The 12,546-nt window shown below is 39.3% G+C and overlaps 1 protein-coding gene across 1 annotated transcript; it reads right to left on the minus strand.

Annotated features, from left to right (window-relative positions):
* Positions 1-735: 735 nt before the first annotated feature.
* Positions 736-11,744, minus strand: il17ra1a (interleukin 17 receptor A1a). The gene is made up of 11 exons (XM_069716118.1): positions 11,558-11,744; positions 10,686-10,710; positions 9,539-9,685; positions 9,273-9,394; positions 7,105-7,231; positions 6,345-6,392; positions 6,114-6,253; positions 4,994-5,068; positions 4,780-4,849; positions 3,649-3,759; positions 736-3,485 (listed from the first exon to the last, which is right to left on the minus strand). Exons 1-11 carry the CDS (start codon positions 11,651-11,653, stop codon positions 2,029-2,031), a joined length of 2,418 nt encoding a protein of 805 aa, XP_069572219.1. The 5' UTR covers positions 11,654-11,744; the 3' UTR covers positions 736-2,028.
* Between the last annotated feature and the right edge of the window lie 802 nt (positions 11,745-12,546).

Here is a 12,546-nt window from a genome sequence, read left to right on the forward strand (position 1 = left end):
TTCCGTGTGTATTCTGTGTCATGTTATGTCACGATTTATTCATGATTAATCTATTTTACACTCAATAATAATAAATCCACCAGTCCGTTTGGACAAATTATTAAAAGTAATTTAATTAAACAAAATCAGTCAAACATAACCCTTCCACCTATCAGAACATCATTACTGTGACAACATTTATGTTGAATTGAGGGCATTTATTGAGTACTTTGACAGAATTGTATAATTAGTGTGAATATGGGAATATTACATAAACATGATAAATACATTTATATAACAAATACATCAGAAATGAACTTTGATGAGCTAATTTGGCAGTGTAATGAAAGGGAATATTGAAGAGCGTTACAAAATTAATTCACCATGAAACTACAAAACCGGAGAAAAAATTATCTTGCAGAATGCTTAATTTACGCAATTAACTGACGGCACTTGTTCTTCCTTGGCTTTAAACTGCTAATGCAAATGAGTATGAGGTTTGAGAATTACAGAGTTGTTTAAGTATGCTGCTTAAAATGTTTTAAATACATCAACAAAAAGAATGATAACGGTAACAAAAACTGAAACAACAAAAAAAAAGACAAAAAATTGGGACAAGACTGTGAGTAAAAGGGTCATTCTCTGAGGAAGTCATGTTAGATTTGCTCAGGTTGAGAATGTAGTATCAAGAGAATCCCTTATTTCATTCCACCAAACACGACTTCAACTATAGTACAGATTACATTTGATACGACTGTTAAACCAGATGATGAACAGAGGGGGAGGAGGGTGAGGGGGTATCCTGGGTATTGGGAGGACACCGAAATCTTGTTAACATCTCCAGTTTACCGACAGACACACGAAAATATTGTAACACATGAAATATGATAAATACGCTGTTGAGCTTTACAATAGTTCATTCTTTTGTTATACACAGTCACGGGGCTTTTTGGTAACCATCTCAGAACCAGATGGTTGGGTGGTCACGGGGCAGCAGGGAGAAAGCGCTTCATGGTGGGTCAGCTCCTGGAAATTGTCAAATTTAGGAATTCATAGATGTGACGAGAACTGGTCTGAAAAGGGTTTTAAGCTCATGTGGTTGTATTGACAGAGGAGGGTGGGAGGGTGGGGGGGGGGGTCATCCATCCTTGAATCTGGTGACTTCGGTTAATCCAGTCAGATATGTAGATTCTCCCTTTGACAGCTGGAGTTTCTAAAAGTAGATCAAAATGATTACAATGATTTAGACGAAGGGTTTTTCTGGTTTGTCCCAGGTCCACATTGTCAGGCAGAAAGAGGTCGGACAGCCGCGCGTCTGTGGCTAAAGGGTTGTCGAGAGGGTGGATGGCTGCTGGACCTGGAGGAAGGAATGTTTGGGCGTCTCCACTACACGTGTATGTTTTAGCACAACTCAGCAAAAACTAGTTAAAACTACATTTTAACTTGAGAAAAAAGACATTGCCTTAAAGCGTCAGTTTGGGCTGTTTTTTTTTTTTTTTACCAAACTGTAAATTGGCCGCCTTTTGAGGATCGAGAGCTCCTGGGCGACTGCCGCTTTGCTTGTCGTGCAACCTCCTCTCTAAATGACTAACCCAAAACAGAATTTCATCCAACTGCAATTTGCCTCATGACCACTGGGTGCTGGTTCCAACAAAAGTCCTTTCAATGATTCCATCCAAGAAGCCGAATATGTCTTGTGAAGAAGTTCAGGAATTTTCTGACCTAAAAATGTATTCCAAATTGAAATCTTATCAACTTGAAAAAGTTGAACAACAGCACCAATTACCGCGTTTACATCTTTTCTGTAGGAAGGTGTGATCATTCTGTCTTTAAGCGCACACATCATATAATTTACCATAAACCAGTGACTCATACCCAAAACTTGTATTAGCTATATTTGGGTTATGTTGAACACATTATCGACATAATTGCTGTTTAATTCTTCATGCAGCATTTGAGGCTCTTGCAGGCTCCTCCTTTCAGGCACTTAATGATCAGATTTGTAATGTCAGTTAAAGTGAAAGAAGGACCAGTTACTGAGAGCTCATTTCAGTTCCATTCAGGACCTCCATCAGAGAATCTGACATTGTCCTGAAAAAGCTCCTCCTGCAGCCTCGCCAAAGTCACCAGGGTATCCTTTTTGAAAGGGGGCTCATGCTGGGAGGATATTTTGGAGATGTAGCCTTGATCAGATCCACTGCTTGGACCTTTTCCACTCGGCTCCAGATCCGTATCTTCCTCTATTTCTACAGGCTGCGATCGGCTGATTTCAGATGAAGGGAAAAACTCGCTCTGTATGTTTGCACATAAGGATTGTGGATCCAGAGAGTTCTGTAGGGCTGAGCTTCTCTGGTCCGACTGGGCAGACGGTTGGCTCGTAGGCAGAAGGGAGTTCTCTTCATTGTCCTCAGTGGGACTTTGACCAGAGGGTTCTTCCTCGAGGGACAGCCAGTTCTGTCTTAGTGGTGGTTTGTTCAAAATAGGTTCAGCTATGTAGACGGGCTGTGGACCAGGGCTGTGAGGATACAGGTGATCTGTCAACACGTCCTCCAGGCTGGGTGGATAATGATGTTTCCACACGGGATTCACTATTGGTGTAAGTTCTGCCAATGATGGCAGCAGGTGTTCTCGGTTCAGTTCAGGTGTAAGAATGTGAACACTGTTTCCATTTTCATTGATTTCTACCTCATGAATGTAGACAGGAAGCCCTTCTCTGATCAGAGGCACACACTCTAAGACAGGAGGGATCTGCATCTGATCAATGAACACATTGGCTTCTGTCCTGACCTCCTCCTCGCTGACGACACACTCCTTCTCAAACCAATCAGGATTTTCAAACTGGAAAGCCTGGAAGGTTTCAATGGCATTCTTCAGGGCTCTACCGGAGGGACAGTGGAAATATTCTTCCCCACCAATTCCCTCAATATGGCAGACCTGATCTGGCTGATACTTCTCAATGTCTAAAATGCGGAAGAACAGTTCTTCAAAGTGCTTCATCAGGCTGTATTTGATTGCAATATCAAAAACCGATGGCACGTCTCGTTCACTGCTGATGTCATCAAAGTAAGCTACCATGTATTTGCCCAGCATACCAGCCTGGTGCATTTCTGGAAGGAAGAGGTTGAGAAAGGGCGTGAGCATGTCATCTGTGGGGGAGAAGATGTCTTCCCTCAGTGTCACCCGCCCCTGACCGCACATGGCCCTCCACTTTGCTTGGACGCCTCGCGAGCACAACACCAGGATTTTGTCAGAAGGGTTTTTCAGCTGCTGTCGTTGCCCTTCAAGCCAGCGGAGGCGACCGACCATGCCGACGGTGGTGGAGTCCAACAGGTCTACCAGCACCTTGGTGCCACACTTGGCCTGAAGGAAGGTGCAGAGCTTCAGCACTATGTCCCTGTACAAGTGGTGGTCCTGGGAGTAGATGACTAGCACTTTGGGAGGCTGTGGAAGCGGCTGCGGCCGCGGCTTCACATCTCTCTCATGTTCTGGAATAACATCAGGTTTGCCTGGAAGTGGAAGGGAGCAACAATATAAGTCCATTAGCAAATTCCAAGCCATAATGTCAAAACCACAAATCAACAAAAATCACTTTTCCAATCAAATCTGATGAATTTTGAAGTTCAATTTTAATAGAGATCGAAGTGAAAATTATATTTGTACGTAACCAACCTGTCTTCCTGCAGAGGACAAACATAACAACTGCCATCACCACACACGTAAACACCACTCCCAGGGCAGCTAAGGGGTAAGGAGAAACATCTGGGGCATCTGTTGGCTTGTCTGTGGGAAACAACACAATTTATTGATAAGCAGTACTGCTGCTTGTTCAGATAAAAGGAGTCATCAAAGCTAAGGTTGGACCATTTCTCTGTTTGACCATCGATGTTTTCATGTTTGGTCTACCAAAAAACAAATTATTGGCCAGTTACAGATTGTTCAGAATGCAGGTGCCTGAGTTCTGACGAAGACCAGAAAAAGAGAGTAAAGTCTTTTAAAGTATTGCATTGGTTGCCTGTCATTCTAAGAACTGGCTTTGAGATTCTCTAATCTCTCTGATGGTCCGGCACCAGCCCACCTCTCAGACATGATTTTTAAACCTGTGCCTGGCAGATCCCTTCCATCTTCTGCAGCTGGCATCTTAATCGCAAAGACTTCAACAGAAACCCGCGGGGGGCCCAACTTTAGCCACTGGGGCCCTCGTCTGGCTGAGTATCTGAGAGACTCCATCTCTCTAGAAGAAACCTCAACACGTATGTTTTAAGCTTTGCTTTTATTTGAGGTGCCTCGTCATTTATTGTCCGATTTCAAGTCCTGTTGTTTTTTTTTAAATGTTTTTTTAAATTTATTTAATTTACTGTAACTTTTTTATTTTGAACATTTGATTGTTTTGATATTGTAATTTCTAGGTCTTGCTAAAAATGTTGTGTTTATGTTTTTGTGTATATTTTTTTCTTTTTTTTTTAATACCTTTATTCAAATGTTTATGTTTTTATACTTTTCAATTTTTTAATTTTTTTTTTAATACTTTTATTTAAATTTGTATGTTTTAATTTTGTTTTGTTTTTGTATGTGCTGTTATTTTGCTCTGTAAAACACTTTGGGCTGCATGTTTGTATGAACGTATAAATTAAGCTGAGTTTTCATAAGTTGCAGTGTGCTGAGCTCATAGATACAATTACAAGTGTAATAACTGATCACCAACTAGGTACATCCTCATTTCTGTCTGAGGACAAGAGCATCATAATGTGGGGACAGAGCACAGGGCTGCATGATATTCATACTCCATATCTGCCAACATACCAGGACAGATATCATGTGTTCTCTTTCGACGGGTGCAGTCCTGGCCACATTGTGGGAAAAGAGGTTTTATCTGCAGTGAAAAAAACTCATGTTACCTCTCGCATGTAGGCCAAATTGTGGCGAATTCACAGGTATTGTCAACTAAAGAAAAACAGCAAAAAAAAGTATACGTTGTACTAACATCACTCAGCAGAAGAGATTTAAAAAGTTCTACCTCAACATCAAACTGGCAGCAGGATCTTTTCCATTTATCAAGGCTGAATGATACATTCAGTGTCTCCTGGCGGTCCTGGAGAACAGGTGCACAGTTTTAGAGTACTGAACTGTAAGACTGAATTGTACTGCTGTGACAACATCAAATACCAATATAAATTTAAATGTTTACATTTTTCAACATTATTCTGGTGCATTTAAACGTGAACACATTTCTGTTTTAAAAATAAAATCAGAAAATAGGGGTCAGTCAAGAAGATGCTTTCAAGTGTTTCGCTGTGGCAGCTGTACACCTCGCATGTGCACATCTGACACAACCTGCTGCTCATCGTCCCTGCAGTGTGTCACTTTATTACGTATGCCTTTAGTATAATGTAACAACCCTTAATTTAAGGGTAGGCTATGTAATGCATCAGAAAGACAATATATAATTCAAGAGCACCACAAACTACAGATTTCAAAATGACCACAGTGACACATTCTAATATTTGGGCACTAGACACTCAGGTACACTACGTCTAGGAGCCCTATGTGAACAAAGTCTGTGTTTTGAAGAGGAGTTTAGCACCATGACTCAGTGGGAAACAAGTCTGATCACTGTGGTTCTGACTTTTCAAATAATTTAGGGGTTCTTTTCACACTTGGAAACAAACTCAGAGCGATTAGTCAGCAGTTTTTGCACAAATGTTAAGACTCCAACCCAACTTAGACCACCTCTGGAAGAGGTGTTGTAAACTGTATGTTGTAAAAAGTGCCCTGAAATAACTTGTGTTGTGATTTGACGTGACGTAAATAAAATCAAATTGAATTGAAATTCCTTAATGTTTAAGTGATTTACAAAAAGAATGGGCAGCCTTTTCTACAATAAGAAGGAAAATACTGCAGAGCGAGGCAAGGCGAGTTTCCTGTAATGAGAAGAAAAAAAAGAAAAAAAACTGGGGTAAAAAGTAGGTTAAGGTACAAAACGCAGGATGTTGTAACGAGCAGCTAGAGAAATGTTCTGCATCACACCGCTGAAAAGGAAAAAGCATTCATCATTCATGCAGACATCCTACCGCACAGGCAGAAGGATGTCTTGCAATTACAGAAGCATTTGAATGCCCAGCACCATGTGACCTTACCTTGTATGTATGCTCTCCATGTTGGTTAGTGGAGCAGCTGACAATAACCATGTACTCCTCGCAGAGTCTGTCAGGGCTGAAGCTGACAACCAGAGATGCAGGGGTCTGAACCAGACTGATGTTCGGTTGCCACAGACTTCCTACAGCGCAGTCACGAGACAGTGTTAGAAGTAGTTTGTATGATTTACTCACTCTTATTGCTGGACTTTAGAATATATATCTGTGGCTCACCTCTTTCTATGCAAAACTGTGTCTCCCTCATCTTGGGATCCTGACAGTCTGAGTTAACCAGAATCAGACAATTTCATGTCAAGAGGACTAAAACTTCAGCAACGTAAAGATAAAATACAAACACAAAGTCTCCCTATTTATTTTTTTAAATTTTAAAACAGTTGTTTTGAGTACAGAGATTGTGATTGTCTGAGCTCCATTCACCATCTTACAAATCAATTTCCAAAGTTACCACAATGGTTGAAATTTCAGTGCACACTGATCAGCCATAACATTAAAGCCACTGACAGGTGGAGCTGAAAGAATAATACAACAGCCAGGCAATAAATCCTCCTTTCATAAAGATTACAATGTTCAGTTATTCAATTTGATTTTGTCCCACCTATTGACTTGACAAAATATTATCAGTATAACCTAGTATAGTGTTATTATGTAATGTTATGGCTTGATCCGTGTATAAACGGTAATTAATCCTGTATATTGTATTCACAGTATTTACCGTTCTATTTAGGCTCCACACAGAAACAGACATAAAGAGGAAAGATTGATTACATGAGTTAAAAAAAAAAAACACAAAAGAAAGTAGAACAAGAAAGAATAGCACAAACACAAAAAACTACATTATTTCATAAAACCAAACTTACTTTGTACTTTGAACTTTGTTCAAATATTGTCCACAGCATAAACAAACCACAGAGACAATAGTTTCATTTTCTTAATCAAGAACAAGAACCAAATGCTGGCACTAACTTCAACTCACCAGGGACAATGACATCAGTGCTGACATCGTAGCTGCTATGGCCGAGCTCTGGTTTGGGGATGTTGAGGACAGAGACATGGTATCTCTGACCAGGGTCCAACACCAGCATGTTAGTTGTGAATGACCACTGAAAACACAAAACATGACTGTCAGGGAATGAAACTTGGAGGTGTTCTCCAGCCAAGGATGCAGGCTTCATAAACAATAGGAAAACTTTCTGGGAAAACGTGGTCGGTTGTGGAGCGGCATCAACCATCCAACTTTAGATGTAGTCAGGTTCAGTTCAGTCTTCTTATCCGGGGAGTCCACAGGGCATGTGGTCTATGTGTGTGATGCATTTATTTTAAATTTATTTAACATCCAGGAAAACTTATTTCTTCTCCTGCCAAAAAAAGGCAGACACTGCTGTAGTGGTGTAACGTATACAACCGGAGTGCCACAGGGTATTTTATTTTGAAAATGGACGGTCCTCTATCCTACTTCCTGCAAGTGGCGTTGAACTATGTGTGCGTTTGAATAGTAAAATTTTTTAGGATGGTTCCTAAATGAGCGACGTGACCCGGAAGTAAATAAGTGTCAGCCAGCTGTTCGAATTCTTCAAATGTTTAGGAAAGGAACTTCAATAATTCCTCTCCTATCTCCTTTCGCATAGGATACAGCGGACCATCCTTTATAAAGGATAGGAGATAACGCCATCCCACAATTCCTTGCAGCCGCAACATTTATTGCAACAAGAAATAATAGCACAAACACAAAAAACTACATTATTTCATAAAATAAAACTCACTCATAACTTTGTTCAAATAGTGTCCGCAGCATAAACAAACCACTTGTCGGTACAGGAGTGATGATATGAGCAGCGGATTTGACGCTTAAAATGTGATGTGCATGTAATTAGAATTTATTTAGATAAATATGAGAACAGGAGGGTGAATGTGAGCAACCACTGCTCACGTTCACCCTCCTGTTCTCATATTTATCCAAATCTGAGAGTCATGAAACATGAAAAGTATATTTGACAATCCATTCCCTATTTCTTAATTATTTATTATTTATTGTCCAAGAGAAAAAACAGTATGAACACGATCGATACAGATCACGCGTGGACAATCCTCCCTCCACCTGCTCCACAGACACCGAGTGAGACACACAGAGATCAGAGGACAGAAACTGCAACCTTCAAAATTCAGCAGAGACTCTCACACTGAGCTGGAAAGAAGCGGGTGCTCATGAATTAGGCAAATAACATAAATTTAATATTCTCGGCTGGACTGCAACAGCGGGGCGGAGCTATAAAGCTAGTGTCTGTCACTGAGAGAGCGAGAGATCAAAGTAACATGGCAGAAAAACTGAACGCAGCAACTTTTCAAACTAAAAGCCCTCCAGTGGAACAGGATTTTCCGAGTTAAATCTTATATTAAAGCGCTTTATTTGACACTTTTCAAAACAGTTTGGCCACACAAGAAATGCGTGTTGTGCAGTATGCATTTGTGTAATTGTAGATACATTTACAATTATCTAAGAAGCCCACAATGTTTGCTGGACACCACCTGAGCAGCCAGCGGTTAAATGATATTGTGACTGCCATCACTGGTCAGATTGGAAAACTACAGAGTCCCACATTGTTTAGGCAAAGTTACACACCAATTCCACATTTAATTTTAGTGACCTCAGATTGCTGTTATCGGGTGTCATTACCACCGAACTGCATAACACCCCCAAAATAACGATATACTGTTCATTTCATTTCATAGCTCCTGACACTTTTTCCATTCATCGTCTGAGCTATATTTATTTATTTTTATTTTATTTGTTATTGTGTATATAGTCTGTATTTATTCATTGCTCTTATTTTTTTCTCAAATAATTATTTTGTATTTCTGATTTCTTATACCTTATATGTATATGTACATTTGTTTATATTGTGCACCTTTTTGTTTTTCGATGCTTTTGTGATGACTAAATTTCCCTACTGTTGGATTAATAAAGTCTAAATCTAAATCTAACAATCTATTAGTGTTGCAGTTTGCAAAGACAATAGTGCTGTATCAAGACCATGTAAAATACAAATTTGAATGATATGTTGCCAGTATGTTCAAAAATATGGAAATATGGCTGTTATGTGAACATAAATCTCTTCAAAAATCTGAAGTAACTGAACCACCTACCTTTTCCCCAGATGGAGTTCTCATTGGGAGTTTCTCTTTGAAAGAATAGCGAACACACAGGTTCTGATTGGTGGACTTCACCAGAACATGAAGCTCCGTGGCCTTCAGGTAACCGATGCTGCCTGAGAACGAACACAGGAGAGGTCACATCCCTGTCTGATTGCACCTTCCAGGCTCCATCACTTGTACTGAAGGAGAATCCAATGTTTCTTACGTAGACTGTACATTAAAATGGATGTTAGTCGTCGGACAGCTGACTGACTCACCGTCATCCTGTATTTTCCAGCTGGCGCCCAGTACAGGTTGCAGGCGTCCTGTCTCATCCTCTCTGGTGTCCACTGACACCTGCAGCTCCACTGGACCGCTGGGGGTGTAGTCATTAACATCCCGCCAATTTTCGTCCATACAATTACCTTCACACACACACACACACACACACACACACACACACACACACACACACACACACACACACACACACACACACACACACACACACACACACACACACACTGAATGGTAGACAGCTTTTCCATGTACATTCTATAAATCATGCAGTTACAGCTTTTTTTTTTTTCTTTTTAATTGCAAATGTATTTTTTGTATTTAAATGCAAAGGTTTTCTGGTGTGTGGCCTTCATCAGGATCACGGGCCTGCAGATAAACAGCATTTAAAAGTATTTGAGCCACTAAATCAAACTCTTCTCTTGTTTTCACTGTCATAGCCTGAGAATCACTCTGTTTACTTTATCTTTTGTGCTGTAAAATTTCATAATAAGTTATATAAAATGTTTTTTTCCTTAAGTGAGTTTTAATTACGTTTAAAGTTTTCATTGTTTAGTTACCAGTTTTAGAACTTTGAACCACTGGTTCTACTGACTCATCAAAGCAGGCATTGGAAAGTTAGTTACATATTTACATATACTTCCTAACATGCACAGTTAAAATTCACCAGAAACTCTTCTTTCTTCTCATTTGAAAAGTTACATGATAAGTCTCAAAGGAGTCAGATACTCTTCTCTCAGATTCAAAATAAAACACTGCGAACTGCTCGTGTCCTGAACTGTTACTGTTAACAGGTTTAACAGTAAATGAATTTGGAAAAAAAAGAAATAATGCATAGTGCAGGCTTATTTGAAAACCAATTTGTAATTATGTAAATTGTAATCTTGAGCTATTGATTGCTGTAAAAGTATGAATTTTAAAAGTTTGTCACCTTGAACTTTTCTTTTTTTTCCTTTTTTTGAAGAAAAATGTTTACATTTCATGACAGAAGTAACCATGTACCTACTTTTTGTCTGAGAATATCAGACAAACCTGTATACAGGTGTGTCTGGTTACAGAGAACTGAACAACACTCTTTAACTTAGGAAATTACAGCAACAAGAATTCAGAAGAAAGAAATTCACTCACTTTGATTGACTGTACAATTCAAATCCTGTGGCAGGAAGAAATGGGAAAAGAAAACATTAAAAAGCAGAATTGTGTTCGTCTATTTTCCGTCTTACAGTTATAAACTAGCTGGGGTAGTCTCCAGCCCCCCTGTGACCCTGTTCAGGATAAAGCGGGTATAGATAATGGATGGATGGATGGGCAGTTATACATTTTTTACCAATTACACAAAATGCCTCCGTGGTGGGCCCCAAAAAGACACTGCCATGATTTAGCCCCATCACCACCATGTTACACTTTATTAGGATAATTACATGATATGATGACATATTTATTGGTATCATACAAAACACTAAAATCATAACTCATAAAATATGAAACATGAAAGATTCAGTCAAAGTCTAGATGAAATTAAGTCATTATGAAACTATTGAATTATAAATGGTTCTACATTTATTTTGCATGAATTTATAATGGAACACTGTAGGCTGTATTGTATGAATAAAAGGTGTATAAAGCATGTGAAGCAGGTGTATTGGGTGGACAACAAAGTGTGTATGGCTGAGAGGAATGCTGTTCAGTCTGGCCTCTAACTGAAGATGTATTATAGATATCATCTATCTATAGAACCGTAAAAGATATTTATTTAAAAAAAATTAGATGATAAGAAACAGTTTTGTTATTAGATATAACATGACAAATTATAAATTTCCCTTTTAAAAAAACAAACAAACCACATAGTGATTAATTAACTTTTAGTGAAAGTGTGCCATGTCCAAAAGGTTTTGGACGCTCTTTTCTGTACAAAAAAAAAAGTACTTGTGCTGAACTGTTTGTTGGCCTCTCTGGGGTCTGCAGAGAAGCTGAAATAATCCTGAAATACCTTCACTCACCTGTCTAGAGCATTTGAGAGGAGGCCATGGTAAAATCCTCACCGTGGACGTCAGCGACACACACATTAACACCAACACCGCTCGATTAAGGTTCATTTTCAAATAATAATAATAATAATAATAAAACTTCCTTTTAGTGTCTCACGGCCAGTTCTGCCATTTCAAACAAACTTCCAAACTGCCTGAACCAAACACCGTGAGCGTCGACTTGACGCTCGTGGAGGTAAATAAGAAACTTCCGACTCTTTTCCGTTTACAGTAAATTACCTCATGCTGCCTTCAAGTCGCTTGGGAATTTAGAACACTAATCTCTTGACTCTGATAATTACATACATGTTTAGTCTTAAACTTGAAACAACATTTTTTTCCATCAGAATGGTGGCACATGTGATGAAAGGACCACTATGATTTTCTAGAACAGTGTTTACAGTAAGATTTGAGGTCATTTTTCTTTTCTATGGCCAGTGTAAGAAATAGTGAAGCCATAATGCTGAATCTGCTCCGGACATCGATGCTGCAAATACTGTACATGTCCAAACAGGTCTAATGATTCAGTCCAGTTTTTCAGCTCCACTTCAGATACTAACAGGTTAATTCGCTCCAGGTGCTGACAGTGGTGCTGTACCCTTTTGAAACACTATCTACCAGGAAGTTGTTTCCTTTCCTATTGACTTTGAATCAAACCATGAATATTTCCTTCTCTTCCTTGTTCTCAGGAGCATCTTACTGCACTCACACGGCGTCAAAGGAACACATTTATCTTGAGTTTATCTCCATCGTGATGAGAGAAAGGACATTAATATCATACAGCAGCCTGTGAAAATCACCGATGAAGGTGAATTGAAAAGAACTTGTTCATCGGTCTCCTCTTGTACATGATTGAGTGTTTATTATGTCATGCAGAAACCAAAAGTCAAATGTATCAACTGATCAGTGAAGGAAGTAAAAGGGGTTTTCCACATTGATTTTTGTTGTTGCATAACTGCACT

The sequence above is a fragment of the Brachyistius frenatus genome, unplaced genomic scaffold (genome assembly GCF_029030835.1).
Source record: "Brachyistius frenatus isolate BFR_SWC_R1_liver_20210118 unplaced genomic scaffold, ASM2903083v1 Contig_152, whole genome shotgun sequence".
NCBI lineage: Eukaryota > Metazoa > Chordata > Actinopteri > Embiotocidae > Brachyistius > Brachyistius frenatus.

Bases quoted from the DNA above. Each gene is read 5' to 3' on its own strand.
- il17ra1a (XM_069716118.1), bottom strand. From the start codon at position 11,653: ATGAACCTTAATCGAGCGGTGTTGGTGTTAATGTGTGTGTCGCTGACG. The intron at 6,254-6,344 runs GTGAGCCACAGA...ACTGCGCTGTAG, and splicing joins ACAGTTTTGCATAGAAAGAG to GAAGTCTGTGGCAACCGAAC. The intron at 4,850-4,993 runs GTAGAACTTTTT...TTTTCACTGCAG, and splicing joins GCTGCCAGTTTGATGTTGAG to ATAAAACCTCTTTTCCCACA.